This window comes from Oryctolagus cuniculus, chromosome 1, assembly GCF_051225735.1.
Source record: "Oryctolagus cuniculus isolate XC-2025 breed Fujian yellow rabbit chromosome 1, ASM5122573v1, whole genome shotgun sequence".
Taxonomy (NCBI): domain Eukaryota; kingdom Metazoa; phylum Chordata; class Mammalia; order Lagomorpha; family Leporidae; genus Oryctolagus; species Oryctolagus cuniculus.
The window spans coordinates 68963995-68976264 of record NC_142867.1 but is presented as its reverse complement, the minus strand read 5'-3'; the positions used below and the strand labels follow the sequence as shown (position 1 = coordinate 68976264).

Here is a 12270-nt window from a genome sequence, read left to right as displayed (position 1 = left end):
GTATTGTGGGATCGCGGCGCAGTCCCTGAGACGCTCGGATCCGCAGGGGAGCCCCCTCGAGAGCGCCTCCTGTCGTCCGTAAGGCTGCCCTGCCATTCCTTGGCACCCCCAACTCCCCCCACCCCCCCCATCGCCGCCTCCTCCATCCTCCAGTTCAAAATGGCGACGGCGGCGGCAGCGGCGGCGGCGATGGCTCCTCCGGGCTGCCCGGGTTCGTGCCCCAACTTCGCCGTAGTCTGCTCCTTCTTGGAGCGCTACGGGCCGCTGCTGGACCTGCCTGAGTTGCCGTTCCCCGAGCTGGAGCGGGTGCTGCAGGCGCCGCCGCCGGACGTCGGCCACGGAGAAGGTAAGCGAGGGGCCCCGAACGCCCGGCGGGAAGCGGCCCTGGCGTGCTCCTTCTCTCCGCTGCTCTCAGACACCCTGGGCCCTCGCAGCTCAGTCTCCCCCCCACCCCGGGGCGCAGCTCCGCGGGGCCCTCTTCTCCGCCCAGCCGCCGGGGTCTTGGGCAGTGGGGAGGCGGGGCGGAGGCCCCCTAGGGCCACTGTGTCCGGCGCGGAGCTGAGGTGGGGGCGTCTCGGGCTAGGTGTGGGCTGGGGGCGGGGAGGGGTCATTGTGCCGGCCGGCGGCCCCCGGGACGGCTCCCCCGCCGCGGGGGCCGGCCCCCCACCCCTTCTCCCGCTAGGTGGCGGGGGAAGGGGAGCGCAGGTTCCGGCCAGCTTTGCGCTTTTCTCCTCCTCCCCTCCTTGCCTTCTTCCCCTCCTCCCACCAGTCCTCCAGTCCGTCTCGGGGGAGGCTGGGTCCTTCTCTGGGCGCCCCCTTATCTCCCTCCTCCTGGGTGGGCGGGGGGCCTGGGGACACTCAACTCTCCCTCCCTTTGGTTGGAACACCCAGACAGAGTGGGCTCCTCTCTGCCCCTGGAGGGCTGGTTTAACCCCCAAAACTCCTTCCTCTGGAGTGGGGAGGTCCGCTCCTCCCCCAGGGCAGGGGGCTCCTCCTTCGTTCTGCTGTAGGGTGGCTAAGTCGGTTCAGCGTCTTCACTTCGGAAAGGAGAGGGTTAATTCCTCCTCCTCCAGTTTTCCTCCTCCCTTTCCCCACCTCCCCCAAATAATAGAAAAGCATCTCCCCACTTTTCCAGTCCCTTCCCCCTTCGTCTCGGCTGCCGGCCGCGAGGGAAGAAGAAGTCGCCCTCCCGTTCGCAGGGTGGGGTGGGTTGGTTAGTCTGTAGGCTGGAGGAGGGGCTCTGTCGGAGGGGGAAACAGTTGAAGAAGGTGCTTGTTGCTCCTGTTTCTCTCTCTGGTGCCGCTGGTCTATTATTGGTGTTCGCAAGTGGTGCTCCTTCCACATAAGGCCACCGCGCGGGTGCAGGGCGCATGCTCTGCCCGGCCCCATTGAAACTTCCTGCTGCTGCTGCTGCTTGCACTGGAGCATCTCAGTGCTGTGTCTGCTGCTTGCAGCCCTCACCCTGAGCGCATGCACTCCCTCGGATTATTCCCGACCCGTGCCTCTCCTTTTCTGGCACATTTCGTCTCTCACAGAAGGCTTATTTGTTGTCCTCTGAGCGTCGTCTTTATCTGGAAACAGCCCTTGGCTAGAGAGGAAACGATTTCCAAATAGATGTGTCTTTTTGTCCCTGTGAGGTAGGCAGAGTGGCCTGGGTATTGTACTAGATAGCCGTTTCCTTTCCAAGAAGTCACGGTCACTTTTCTATTCTCTGTGGAACTGAGGTTTCTATTAACTGAATATATTTACATTGCTAGGAAGGGCCCAAGTTTGAAGTTTTTCAAAATTTTGCCAAGAGGGACTCCGTGTTACGGCTACCAAAGGCTCCAGTTAGTGTAGTGGTTATAGTAAAGGCCCATGTCTCTTCTTGCCTGTCCACATTTGCTCTACTGTTAGCAAACTCTGGATTTAAAAAGCCAGTTTTTAAAATAGTGTAGGATAGGAGAATGACTGATTACATCATATAAAAACTTTGTACAGGATTTCTTTAAAATTTAAGCTCCCAGTGTAGTAAATTAATTATCAAATTGTAGCCACCTTTTTTAAAAAACAGAAATAGTCATTTTGTGGTGGGGTGCTTTAGTAAGTTGCTCTTAGGATGTCTTGGAAATGATAGTCATATAACTATCATGTATATATGGATTTAGGGAAAGGATTCCTGGTAAATTGATTTTGGAATTTATTTGAATCAAGTGGAAAGACTTTCTGGGATAGCATTGTATTTTGGGTAGTTAAATGATTCTTCTCTATTCCTTTTAAATGTTTTTACTACTACACTTAGTGCCAGTATAAAAAAATACTAGGGAAGTTTAAGACGTGGAGTTTAACTGTGGGCCACCAGCTAAGTAAAAACAGAATGTCATCTTAAGGCTAAGATAAATCATTTAGTTTATCCACCACACTGTTACAGATGTTAGGAGTACTGATAATAATAGATCTCATAAAGTGGTCTAAGAATGATTATTAATTGATGTCATACAGTTTGGCACACTTAGCAGATGAATTGTCTATGCAGGTGAAGTGCTCTTACTGTGCGTAGGAAAGATTTTCAGAACTCTGATCAACCTACTGTAATACTTAATAAAACATCTGGTTCAGCTGACAGAATTTTCACTGAATCTTTTGGGGAGGGAGTTGTGCTATAGTATAAAGAGTTGACAAATGTGCATTTTAGTGTGGAGCAGTGGAGAAAGTGGATCAGTTTCTATGATCGCCTTTTTCAGACAGTATAGATGATAGGTAGCAGTCAAGTGAAATAATGTATCAAATATCCTTTCATAAGCCAAGAATTTACAGATAATCTTGTATTACAGATTTTACTTAAGATGTTTTTCAGATAAAAGGCACATGAGTGCATTTGAAATGGTTAAATTTTAGCATGTTGTGAACACAAGTATAATAAGCTGTACACTTGTGGAGAAAAGTCTTATAATCAAATGAGTTTTGCTCTATAACTTTCGGTATATTTCAAAGGCAGTTCTTAGTGCCATTTAAAAATTATAGTTTATAAATTTTTTGTTTTTTCCTAGTGTTATTAGTCCTTAGGATATTTCTTTTATAGTATTTTTTTAAAATTGCACTTTCTTTTTATATTGCATTTATTTTGATAAGTATATCAACATTTGACATGAACTGCAGATCTCTGATTTGTCTTTCTATATACTTTGTGATATTTCTTCTAAAATTTCATATTTTTTTAAAGATTTACTTATTTACTTGAGAGGCATAGTTACACACTAGAGAGAGGGAGAAGAGACAGAGAAAGGTGTTCCATTGCTGGTTCACTCCCCAAATGTCAAATGTTGGGTTAATACTGAGCCAGGAGCTTCTTCTGGGTCTCCTACGTGGGTGCAGGGGCACCAGCACTTGGACCATCTTCTGTTTCTTTCCCAGGCCATCAGCAGGGAACCAGCTCAGAAATGAAGCAGCTGGGACTCTTAACCAGCGCCTGTATGGGATGCTGGCACCATAGGCAGATGCTTAACCTACTAAGCCATGGCGCAGGCCCCTCATTTAAAATAAGTTTTTTTTTTTTTTTTTTAAGATTTATTTTATTTATTTGAAAGAATTACAGAGAGAGGTAGAGACAGAGAAAGAGGTCTTCCATCCTCTGGTTCACTCCCCAGATGGCCACAATGGCCAGAGCGTTGCTGATCCGAAGCCAGGGGCCAAGAGCTTCTTCCAGGTTTCCCACACAGGTGCAGGGGCCCAAACACTTGGGTCATCTTCTGCTGCTTTCCCAGGCCATCAGCAGGGAACTGATTGGAAGAGGAGCAGCTGGGACTTGAACCAGCACCCATGTGGGATGCCGGCATTGCAGGTGGAGGCTTTACCCACTACGCCACAGTGCTGGCCCCTCATGTATAAGTTTTTTGTTTTTAAGATTTATTTATTTATTTATTTGCGAGGCAGAGTTACAGAGAGGCAGAAGTGGAGAAAGAGATCAATCTTCCATCCGTTGGTTTACTCCTCAAGTGGCTACCATGGCGGGAGCTGTGCCAATCCAAAGCAAGGAGCCAGGAGCTTCTTCCAGGTATCCCATGCTGGTGCAGGAGCCCAAGTACTTGGACCATCCTTTACTACTTTCCCAGGCCACAGCAGAGAGCTGTAGCGGAAGTGGAGCAGCTGGAACTCAAACTGGCGCCCATATGGGATGCTGGCACTGCAGGTGGCAGCTTCACCTGCTACAGTGCCCGCCCCTCATGTATAAGTTTTAATTTGACTTTCTGGATTCAGCTTATAGTGCCCTATGCTGAGATCATGAAAATCTGTATGGAACAGGAAGTGTAAAGACCATGTCCCCTCTAATTCTAAGGTTTGAGAAGTTGTACAGTGTCTAATAGTAGTATATGTCTCATAAGTAATTATGATTAAGAATGAAACAAAGCCCAATATTTTTTCGATTTAGGTAGATTACTTTTTCAAATGGCTACTAACAACTTCATAAGTGGAACTGGTTGTTTTTTTGGCCTTGGAATGCTGTCAGAAAGTTACTGAGACATCAGAGGTGCCGTGAACCTAGAGACTGTCATTGAGTTTTGGAGCTATAAAGAATGGACTGTTGTGTCACTTTTGTCTTTTTTTTTTTTTTTGCTGGAAAGGAAACTAAGACCTAGAGATAGGTTTTAAATGTATACAGCCACCTCTTAATGTTATTTATGTTATTACTTAAAAGGATGCCTCTATGAAATAATCAGCAAAATAATTTGGACTTATAGTTGATATTCGCTAGAATAGGAAAAGGGTGTGTTGAATGAAAGGGATAGTTTTATCTTCCTTTCCTTACAGCCTTCGGCATTAGTTCTCTGTGCTCTCTGTGAGTTTCCTCTGTTTTTTCCTAACTGGAGCTAAATGATCTTAGAGTCTGGATAAAAATAAAGGTGGGCATTAACTTTGTGAGGTTGTTGACACTCAAGCGTCTTAAATACCTTTTCTCTTCTGTGGAGGATGGTGTTTTTCAAGGGGCAAATCTGCTTTTTCATTCTTTAAAGGTAGTCTCTGGATATTGGTTAAGAAGTTATTTATGTCTAATCAGTCTATATGTGTTAGGATTCCTGTAATTTATACTATGGTTGGCTGAATTATTTGTATAGTAGTTTTGTCTGTTTTTTTTGTTGTTGTTGTTGCATTCTTTTTTTTTTTTTTTTTTTTTTTTTACAGGCAGAGTGGTTCACCCTCCAATGGCCGCCGCAGCCAGCACGCTGCGGCCGGCGCACTGCACTGATCCGAAGGCAGGAGCCAGGTGCTTCTCCTGGTCTCCCATGGGGTGCAGGGCCCAAGGAGTTGGGCCAACCTCCACTGCACTCCCGGGCCACAGCAGAGAGCTGGCCTGGAAGAGGGGCAACCGGGACAGAATCCCGCGCCCCGACCGGGACTAGAACCCGGTGTGCCTGCGCCGCAAGGTGGAGGATTAGCCTAGTGAGCTGCGCAGCCGGCCTGTTGCATTCTAATGATTCAAAGTTTTAATATTCAAATGGCATTGTGGTTATAGTTCACTATGTTCTTTTCTGGTCCTTACTTGAATTGTATGAAAATATATTTTAGGCACATTCGGTAAAGTGGAAAGGTAACAGTCATCATTGGGACCACCATCTGTTAATTTAAACCAAAGATCCTACCAGGTGCTTGGAGGAGCGATTCTCTGGGTCTATAGTGGTTGACCAGTGATGATGACATTGCCAGGGACACATCCTGGTTTGGTTGAAAATTTCTGGTTTTAGCTTTTCTGCCTTTGAAGAAATAAATTTATTTTGGGGCATTTATTAAAGGGAAGGGGAGAAATGTATTTTTTCTCCATCATTTTTGATATATCATAGATGTAACCAGAGTTAGGGAAGTTGTTCAGATTGTCTTAGAATAGGGGACAGTGGGACTTCTCCAACTAAAGTGCTTATTGTACGAACTGTCCTACTTTATTATTTTAATTAGTAAGAAGCTTGCCTTGAACTTTAGATTTGTTGTTAAATTCTTAACCTGAATTCAACAGTAAGAAAGGTAAGTATTAGCTACTTCATTGACTTAATATGTGTTTTGAACATCTGCTGTATGCTAATACAGTAAATATTGTGGGAATTAAAAAATATTTTCTTAAGATTTATTTATTTATTTGAGAGGCAGAGTTACAGAGAGCGAAGGAGAGAGAGAGAGAGAGAGATCTTACGTCCACTGGTTCATTTCCCAAATGGCTGCAGCAGCCAGGCTGTGCCAGGCAGAAGTCAGGAGTCTGGAAGTCCATCCAGGTTTCCCTCCTAGATGGCAGGGGCCCAAGCATTCAATTTTGTTGATTTCCCAGGCTCATTAGCAAGGAGCTGGATCAGAAATGGAGCAGCTAAGTCTAAACCAGCATTGCAGTCAAAGGTTTAATACTGTGTGCCACAATGCTGGCCTCAATGTTTGTTAATTTTTATTCAAAAGACAGAGCAAAAGGCAGAGAGACAGTGAGAGCGAAAGCGAGAGAGAGAGAGAGAAGAGAAAGATAAATCTTCTATCCATTGGTTCTGCAAATACCCATAACAGCCAGGACTGGACCAGGCTGAAGCAAGCCAGAAGCCCAGCACTCTGTCCTGGTCTCCCACATGGGTGGTGAGAACTCTGGTGCTTAAGCCATCATCTGTTGTCTCTCAAGATGCATTAGCAGGAGGATGAATTAGAAACAGAGCTCCTAATCTGCTCTGATAGGGCATGCAGACATCCCAAGTGGTGGCTTAACTTGTAACACAGCTCTTTCCTTTATTGTGGAGATTATTAAAAATAAATAAATAAATAAGGCCCTTTAAAAAAAGATGTATTTTATTTATCTGAAAAACAAAGTTATAGAAGGAGAGAGGTCAGCAAATCGCCACAATGGCCAGAGCTGGGTTAGGCCAAAGCCCAGAGCCAGGAGCTTCATCCAGGTCTCCCCCGTAGGCAAAGGGGCCCAAGGACTTGGACCATCTTCTGCTGCTTTCCCAGGTGTACCAGCAGGGAGCTGGTTCGGAAGTAGAGCACCTTGTGCCCATATGGGATGCTGGTACTGCACTTGGCAGCTTTTCCTGCTATGCCACAGCGCCAGCCTCAACAAAGGCCCCTTTTTAAAGGACTTTCTCATATAGTAAGAGGTGTCTAAACTGAGCCCCAGCTATTGTCACCATTTAGATGGGCTTTGGCTCTGAGAATTTTGCAAGTGGAGTGGTCTGTGCATTGTAGTCTTTAAATTATACACAAAATTATCCCTGTGACAATTTATGGTGAGGTATATGACAACATACAATGTGGAAAAGTAATAATACATGCCCGCAGTATATTTTAACCTCTATGTATTCAAGTAAGGCATTTATTTATGTTGTTAGATTAAGAAAATTTCTTTAGGGGCTGATGTGGCATACCGGGTTAGGCCACTGTCTGTGACACTGGCATCCCATGTGGGTACTGGTTCAAGTCCCAGCTGTTCTATTTCTCATCCAGCTCCCTGCTAATGTACCTGAGAAAGCAGCTGAAGATGGCTCAGGTCATTGGACCCTTACACACATACACAAACACACACACACACACACACACACACACACAGATGCACACAGGCACAAGCCCACCCTGTGGGACACCTTGAAGTTGCTGGCTCCTGGCTTCTGTCTGGCCCTTCCCTGGCCTTTGGGGCCATTTGGGGAGTAAATCAATCTATAAAAGATCTCTCTCTCTCTCTCTCTGTGTATCTCTCTTTCTTTTCTCTGTGACTCTTTCATATAAATAAATAAAGCTTTTTTTTTTTAACTTTCTTTAACTCTTTACCTGGTGAATATAATTTTAATATATTGTACTTTTTTTTTGACTGTTTTCTCCCATATTTACTGTGGGCTAGACCCTATTAGTAAAGATATCAGGAAATTTTCTGTTTTTATGTAGGAATTTTTATAATACTAAGTACTATTTCAGAGAATATTCTGGAGTTTCATTTAAAAATTATTCTTTCAACAAATGGCAGTTGGATTGTGTGCTAAGCATGCTTATACTTTTGCGATATACTAATAAGCAAAATGCATGAGATCTTTATCCTTTATGGAACTTTTAGCAGCAAAGATACTCAATTAAGCAATGTTATCTTTAAAAATTTTTGTTGGAGCTGGCACTGTGGCATACACAGTTAAGCCTCTGCCTGCAGTGTTGGCATCCCATATGAATGCTGGTTTGAGTCCCAGCTGTTCCACTTCCAATCCAGTTCCATGCTGATGTGCCTAGGAAAGCAGTGGAAGATGGCTCAAGTACTTGGACCCCTGCAACCACGTGGGAAACCTGGAAAAAGCTCCTGACTCCTGGTTTCAGATCAGCCCAGCTCTAGCCATTACAGCCATTTGCGGGGTGAACCAGTGGATAAGATACCTCTCTCTCCCTCCCTCTCTCTCTCTCTCTCTCTCTCTCTCTCTCCCTCCCTCCCCCCCCCCTCTTTCTCTCCATATCTCTGCCTTTCAAGTAAATAAATCTTTCTAAATAAAAGTTTATGATGTGGGCAAGTATATATGGCTTAGACTTATAATTTGTTTAGCTTCATATTGTATCTGTAAGTTAGATTTGTATTATCTAAGGTTTAAGCATTTTTCTCTCTCTCTTGTGCAATTGATACATGCAGTACTTTCAGACAGATTGATACCTGGAGAGAACAGCAGGCATTCTCTCCATTTTCTTCCTCTTCCCCTCTGCTTCCATGTCATGATTGTCATGTTGAAAACTACCACTTTTAGCCATTTGAAAAGGTTGTGTCTTCCTCTAGCTGTCCGTTACTTGTTGTATGCCGTAACCGAAGTGCTTACCAGCTCTAGAGTGTTCTGTATAAAGTTTCTACCAGTATGGTAGGGAGGAGGAAGACACTGAAGTTTAAAAAACATATTCTTTGGATTTCCAAATAACAAATTAATTAAACCTAACCTGGTATTAGTGTCAAATATTATCAAATGCTTGTCTAATTATTTCATTTAGTCTTAAGAATGATTTCTTAGGTGAATGCTTATTTACAAAAAAATCCTTTTATCCTTTCTTTAGGGATATGTTGCTACTGGTTGAATTTTGATATCAAGGCTTCATTATCTGTATGTTTGTATGTTTCTATATGTATGTAAATTTACTTTTGTGAGTAACAAGCTTTGCTCTCAGCAAGTTCTGCCTCTGCATCTGATCCAGCTTCCTGCTAATGTGCATCCTAGGAGGCAACAGGTGAGGGCTCAAGTACTTCAATCCCTGCTACTACCATGTGGGAGACTTAGCTTGAGTTCTGGGTTCGTGGCTTCCTATCTAGGCCAGCTGCAACTTTTGTGGGCATTTGGGGAATGAACCAGCAGATGGACAATCTCTGTCTCTCTGCATTTCAAATAAACGAATATAAATAAATAAAATGTAAAAGAAATCATCGAGTAAATTTGGTTTCTCCCAAAATAAATTACATAAAGAATTTTGAGTGTAAATTATTGCATGATTTATGCAATTATGTTAATAAAAGGCACAAAGCTCCTGAAGAAGCAAGAAGAGTGGAAATGAGGTAGGAGATTGTCTGTTTATCTTTTTTTTTTTTTTTTTTTAATTAAAGACTTACTCATTTGAAAGGCAGAGAGCATTGGAGAGAAAGGGAGAGAGAGGTCTTTCATCTGCTGGTTCACTACCCAAATGACTGTAAAACCCACAGCTAGGCCAGGCTGAAGCCAGGAGCTAGGAACTCCATCTTGGTCTTCCACAGGGGTCCAAGCACTTGTGCTATCACCTGCTGCCTTCCCAGGCGTGTTTACAGGAAACTGAATTGGAAATGGAGTAGCTGGCAGTCTTATGGCATGCTATTGTCTCAAACAGCAACTTAGCTCTCTGCCACAGTACTGGCCCATAATGTTTTTTTTTTTTTTAATTTTTAAAAATTTTTAGAAATATTTTATTTATTTTAAAGATTTGTTTATTTATTTTAAAGTCAGAGTTACACAGAGAGAGGAGAAGCAGAAAGAGAGAGAGAGAGGTCTTCCATCCGATGGTTCACTCCCCAATTGGCCACGATGGCTGGAGCTGTGCCTATCTGAAGCCAGGAGCCAGGAGCTTCTTCCGGGTCCCCCACGTGGGTGCAGGGGCCCAAGGACCTGGGCCATCTTCTGCTGCTTTCCCAGGCCATAGTAGAGAGCTGGATTGGAAGTGGAGCAGCTGGTTCTCCAACCGGCGCCCATATGGGATGCTGGCGCTTCAGGCCAGGGTGTTAACCCGCTGCGCCACAGCACTGGTCCCAGAAAGCTTTTATTTAATAAATGTAAATTTCAAAAGTACAACTTTTGGATTATAGTGATTTTTCCCCCCATAACCACCTTCCCACCCACAAACCATCCCATCTCCTACTCCCTCTCCCACTCCATTCTTCATTAAGATTAATTTTTAATTATCTTTATATACAGAAGATTAACTCTATACTAAGTAAAGATTTCAACAGTTTGTACCCACAAAGACACATGAAGTATGAAGTACTGTTTGAAGGCTAGTTTTACTGTTAATTCTCATAGTAAAACTCATTAAGGACAGAGGTCCTACATGGAGAGTAAGTGCACAGTGACTCCTGTTGTTGATTTAACAATTCACACTCTTATTTATGACTTCAGTGATCATTTAAGGCTCTTGTCGTGAGCTGCCAAGGCTATGGAAGCCTTTAGAGTCCAAAAACTTGGACATTATTTAGACAGGGCCATCATCAAAGTGGAAGTTCTCTCCCCCTTCCGAGAAAGGTACGTCCTTTTTTGGTGGCCTGTTTTTTCTACTGGGATCTCACTCACAGAAATCTTTCATGTAGGTCATTTTTTGCCACAGTGTCTTGGCTTTCCATGCCTGGAGTGCTCTCAGGAGCTTTTCAGCTAGATCTGGATGACTTAAGGGCTGATTCTGAGGTCAGAGTGCTGTTTAGGGCATTTGTCATTCTGTGAGTCTGCTGTGTGGCCTGCTTCCCATGTTGGATCATTCTCTCCTTTTTAAATTTTTTTTTTTTTTTAACAGATAGAGTTAGACAGTAAGAGAGAGAGACAGAGAGATAGGTCTTCCTTCTGTTGGTTCACTCCCCAAATGGCCACTACGACTTTCGCTGCGCCGATCCGAAGCCAGGAGCCAGGTGCTTCCTCCTGGTCTCCCATGCGGGTGCAGGGGCCCAAGTACTTGGGCCATCCTTCACTGCCCTCCGGGCCACAGCAGAGAGCTGGACTGGAAGAGGAGCAACCGGGCTAGAACCCAGGGTGCCGACACCGCAGGCGGAGCATTAACCAAGTGAGCCATGGCACCAGCCTCATCCCACTCTTATTTTTTAACAAGGGTTAATTTTCAATTAGATTTAAACACCTAAGAATGATTCTGTGTTAAGTAAAGAATTTAACCAATGGTATTAAGTAGAACAAGAAAATAGTAAAAAGAATAAAATAGTAAGCTGTTCCTTGGCAGTCAGGACAAGGGCTGATCAAGTCATTGCTTCTCATAGTATCAATTTCACTTCTACAGGCTTCCTTTTAGGTGCTTAGTTAGTTGTCACAGGTCAGGGAGAACTGTATGATGTGTATCCCTTTGGGACTGGCCCATAGTGTTTATTTTCTTACCAATGTGAGGCTGGGAAGATTGTCAAGAACTAAGAGTTATGCTTAGGAGAATATTTGCCACGAACCAGGGTATTCTTTTCAGTGTAAGAGCCTGGGTTGCAAGAGCACACAAAGCAGAAACTGCACCAAACTGAAGTTAAAGCAAACTGTGAGATACCTCCTGCCTTGTGGAATTGAACAAACTTTGCTTAAATAGTAAAGTGTAGTTGTAGTATACTTGTGGCTCATGTAAGCCAACTTTAAAGAAAGCATTCATACTGCAGGTATTTAGTAAATAAATTATTAAATATATTTATTAAACTCTAAGCCTTTCCCCTATATTTGTACCAGTTTTTTTTTTTTTTCATTTTGTTGTAGATTTATTTATTTGAAGGCAGAATTTCAGAGATAGATGGAGAGAGAGAGAGATCTCCCATCCACTGGTTCACTCCCTAAATGGCCACAACAGCCAGGGCTGGGCTAGACTGAAGCCAGGAGCTTCTTCCAGGTTTCTCACATGGGTGCAGGGCCCAGGTACTTGGGCCATCCACTGCTATCTCAGACACATTAGCAGGGAACTGGATCAGAAGTGGAATAGCCAGGACTCCAACCCAATCCATATGGGATGCCAGCATTGCAGGTGGTAGCTTAACCCGCTATACCACAATGCCAGCCTCTGTACGGGTTTGTCTTAATCATTTTCCTTATGATAAGATTTTATATTTTG

General features: G+C 44.1%; 1 protein-coding gene across 5 annotated transcripts in view; it reads left to right on the top strand.

The window, feature by feature from the left end:
- Window positions 1-151: 151 nt before the first annotated feature.
- The window catches only part of RSF1 (remodeling and spacing factor 1), a 165599-nt gene continuing 153480 nt past the window's right edge, over window positions 152-12270 (top strand). For all 5 annotated transcript variants that reach the window (XM_089331464.1, XM_002708674.6, XM_089331447.1 and 2 more), the window contains exon 1: window positions 152-346. Coding sequence is in view for 1 of the 5 variants with exons in the window: in XM_002708674.6 (XP_002708720.3) it covers window positions 160-346 (187 nt within the window). In the remaining 4 variants the exon portion in view is untranslated. The remainder of the gene's footprint in view (window positions 347-12270) is intronic.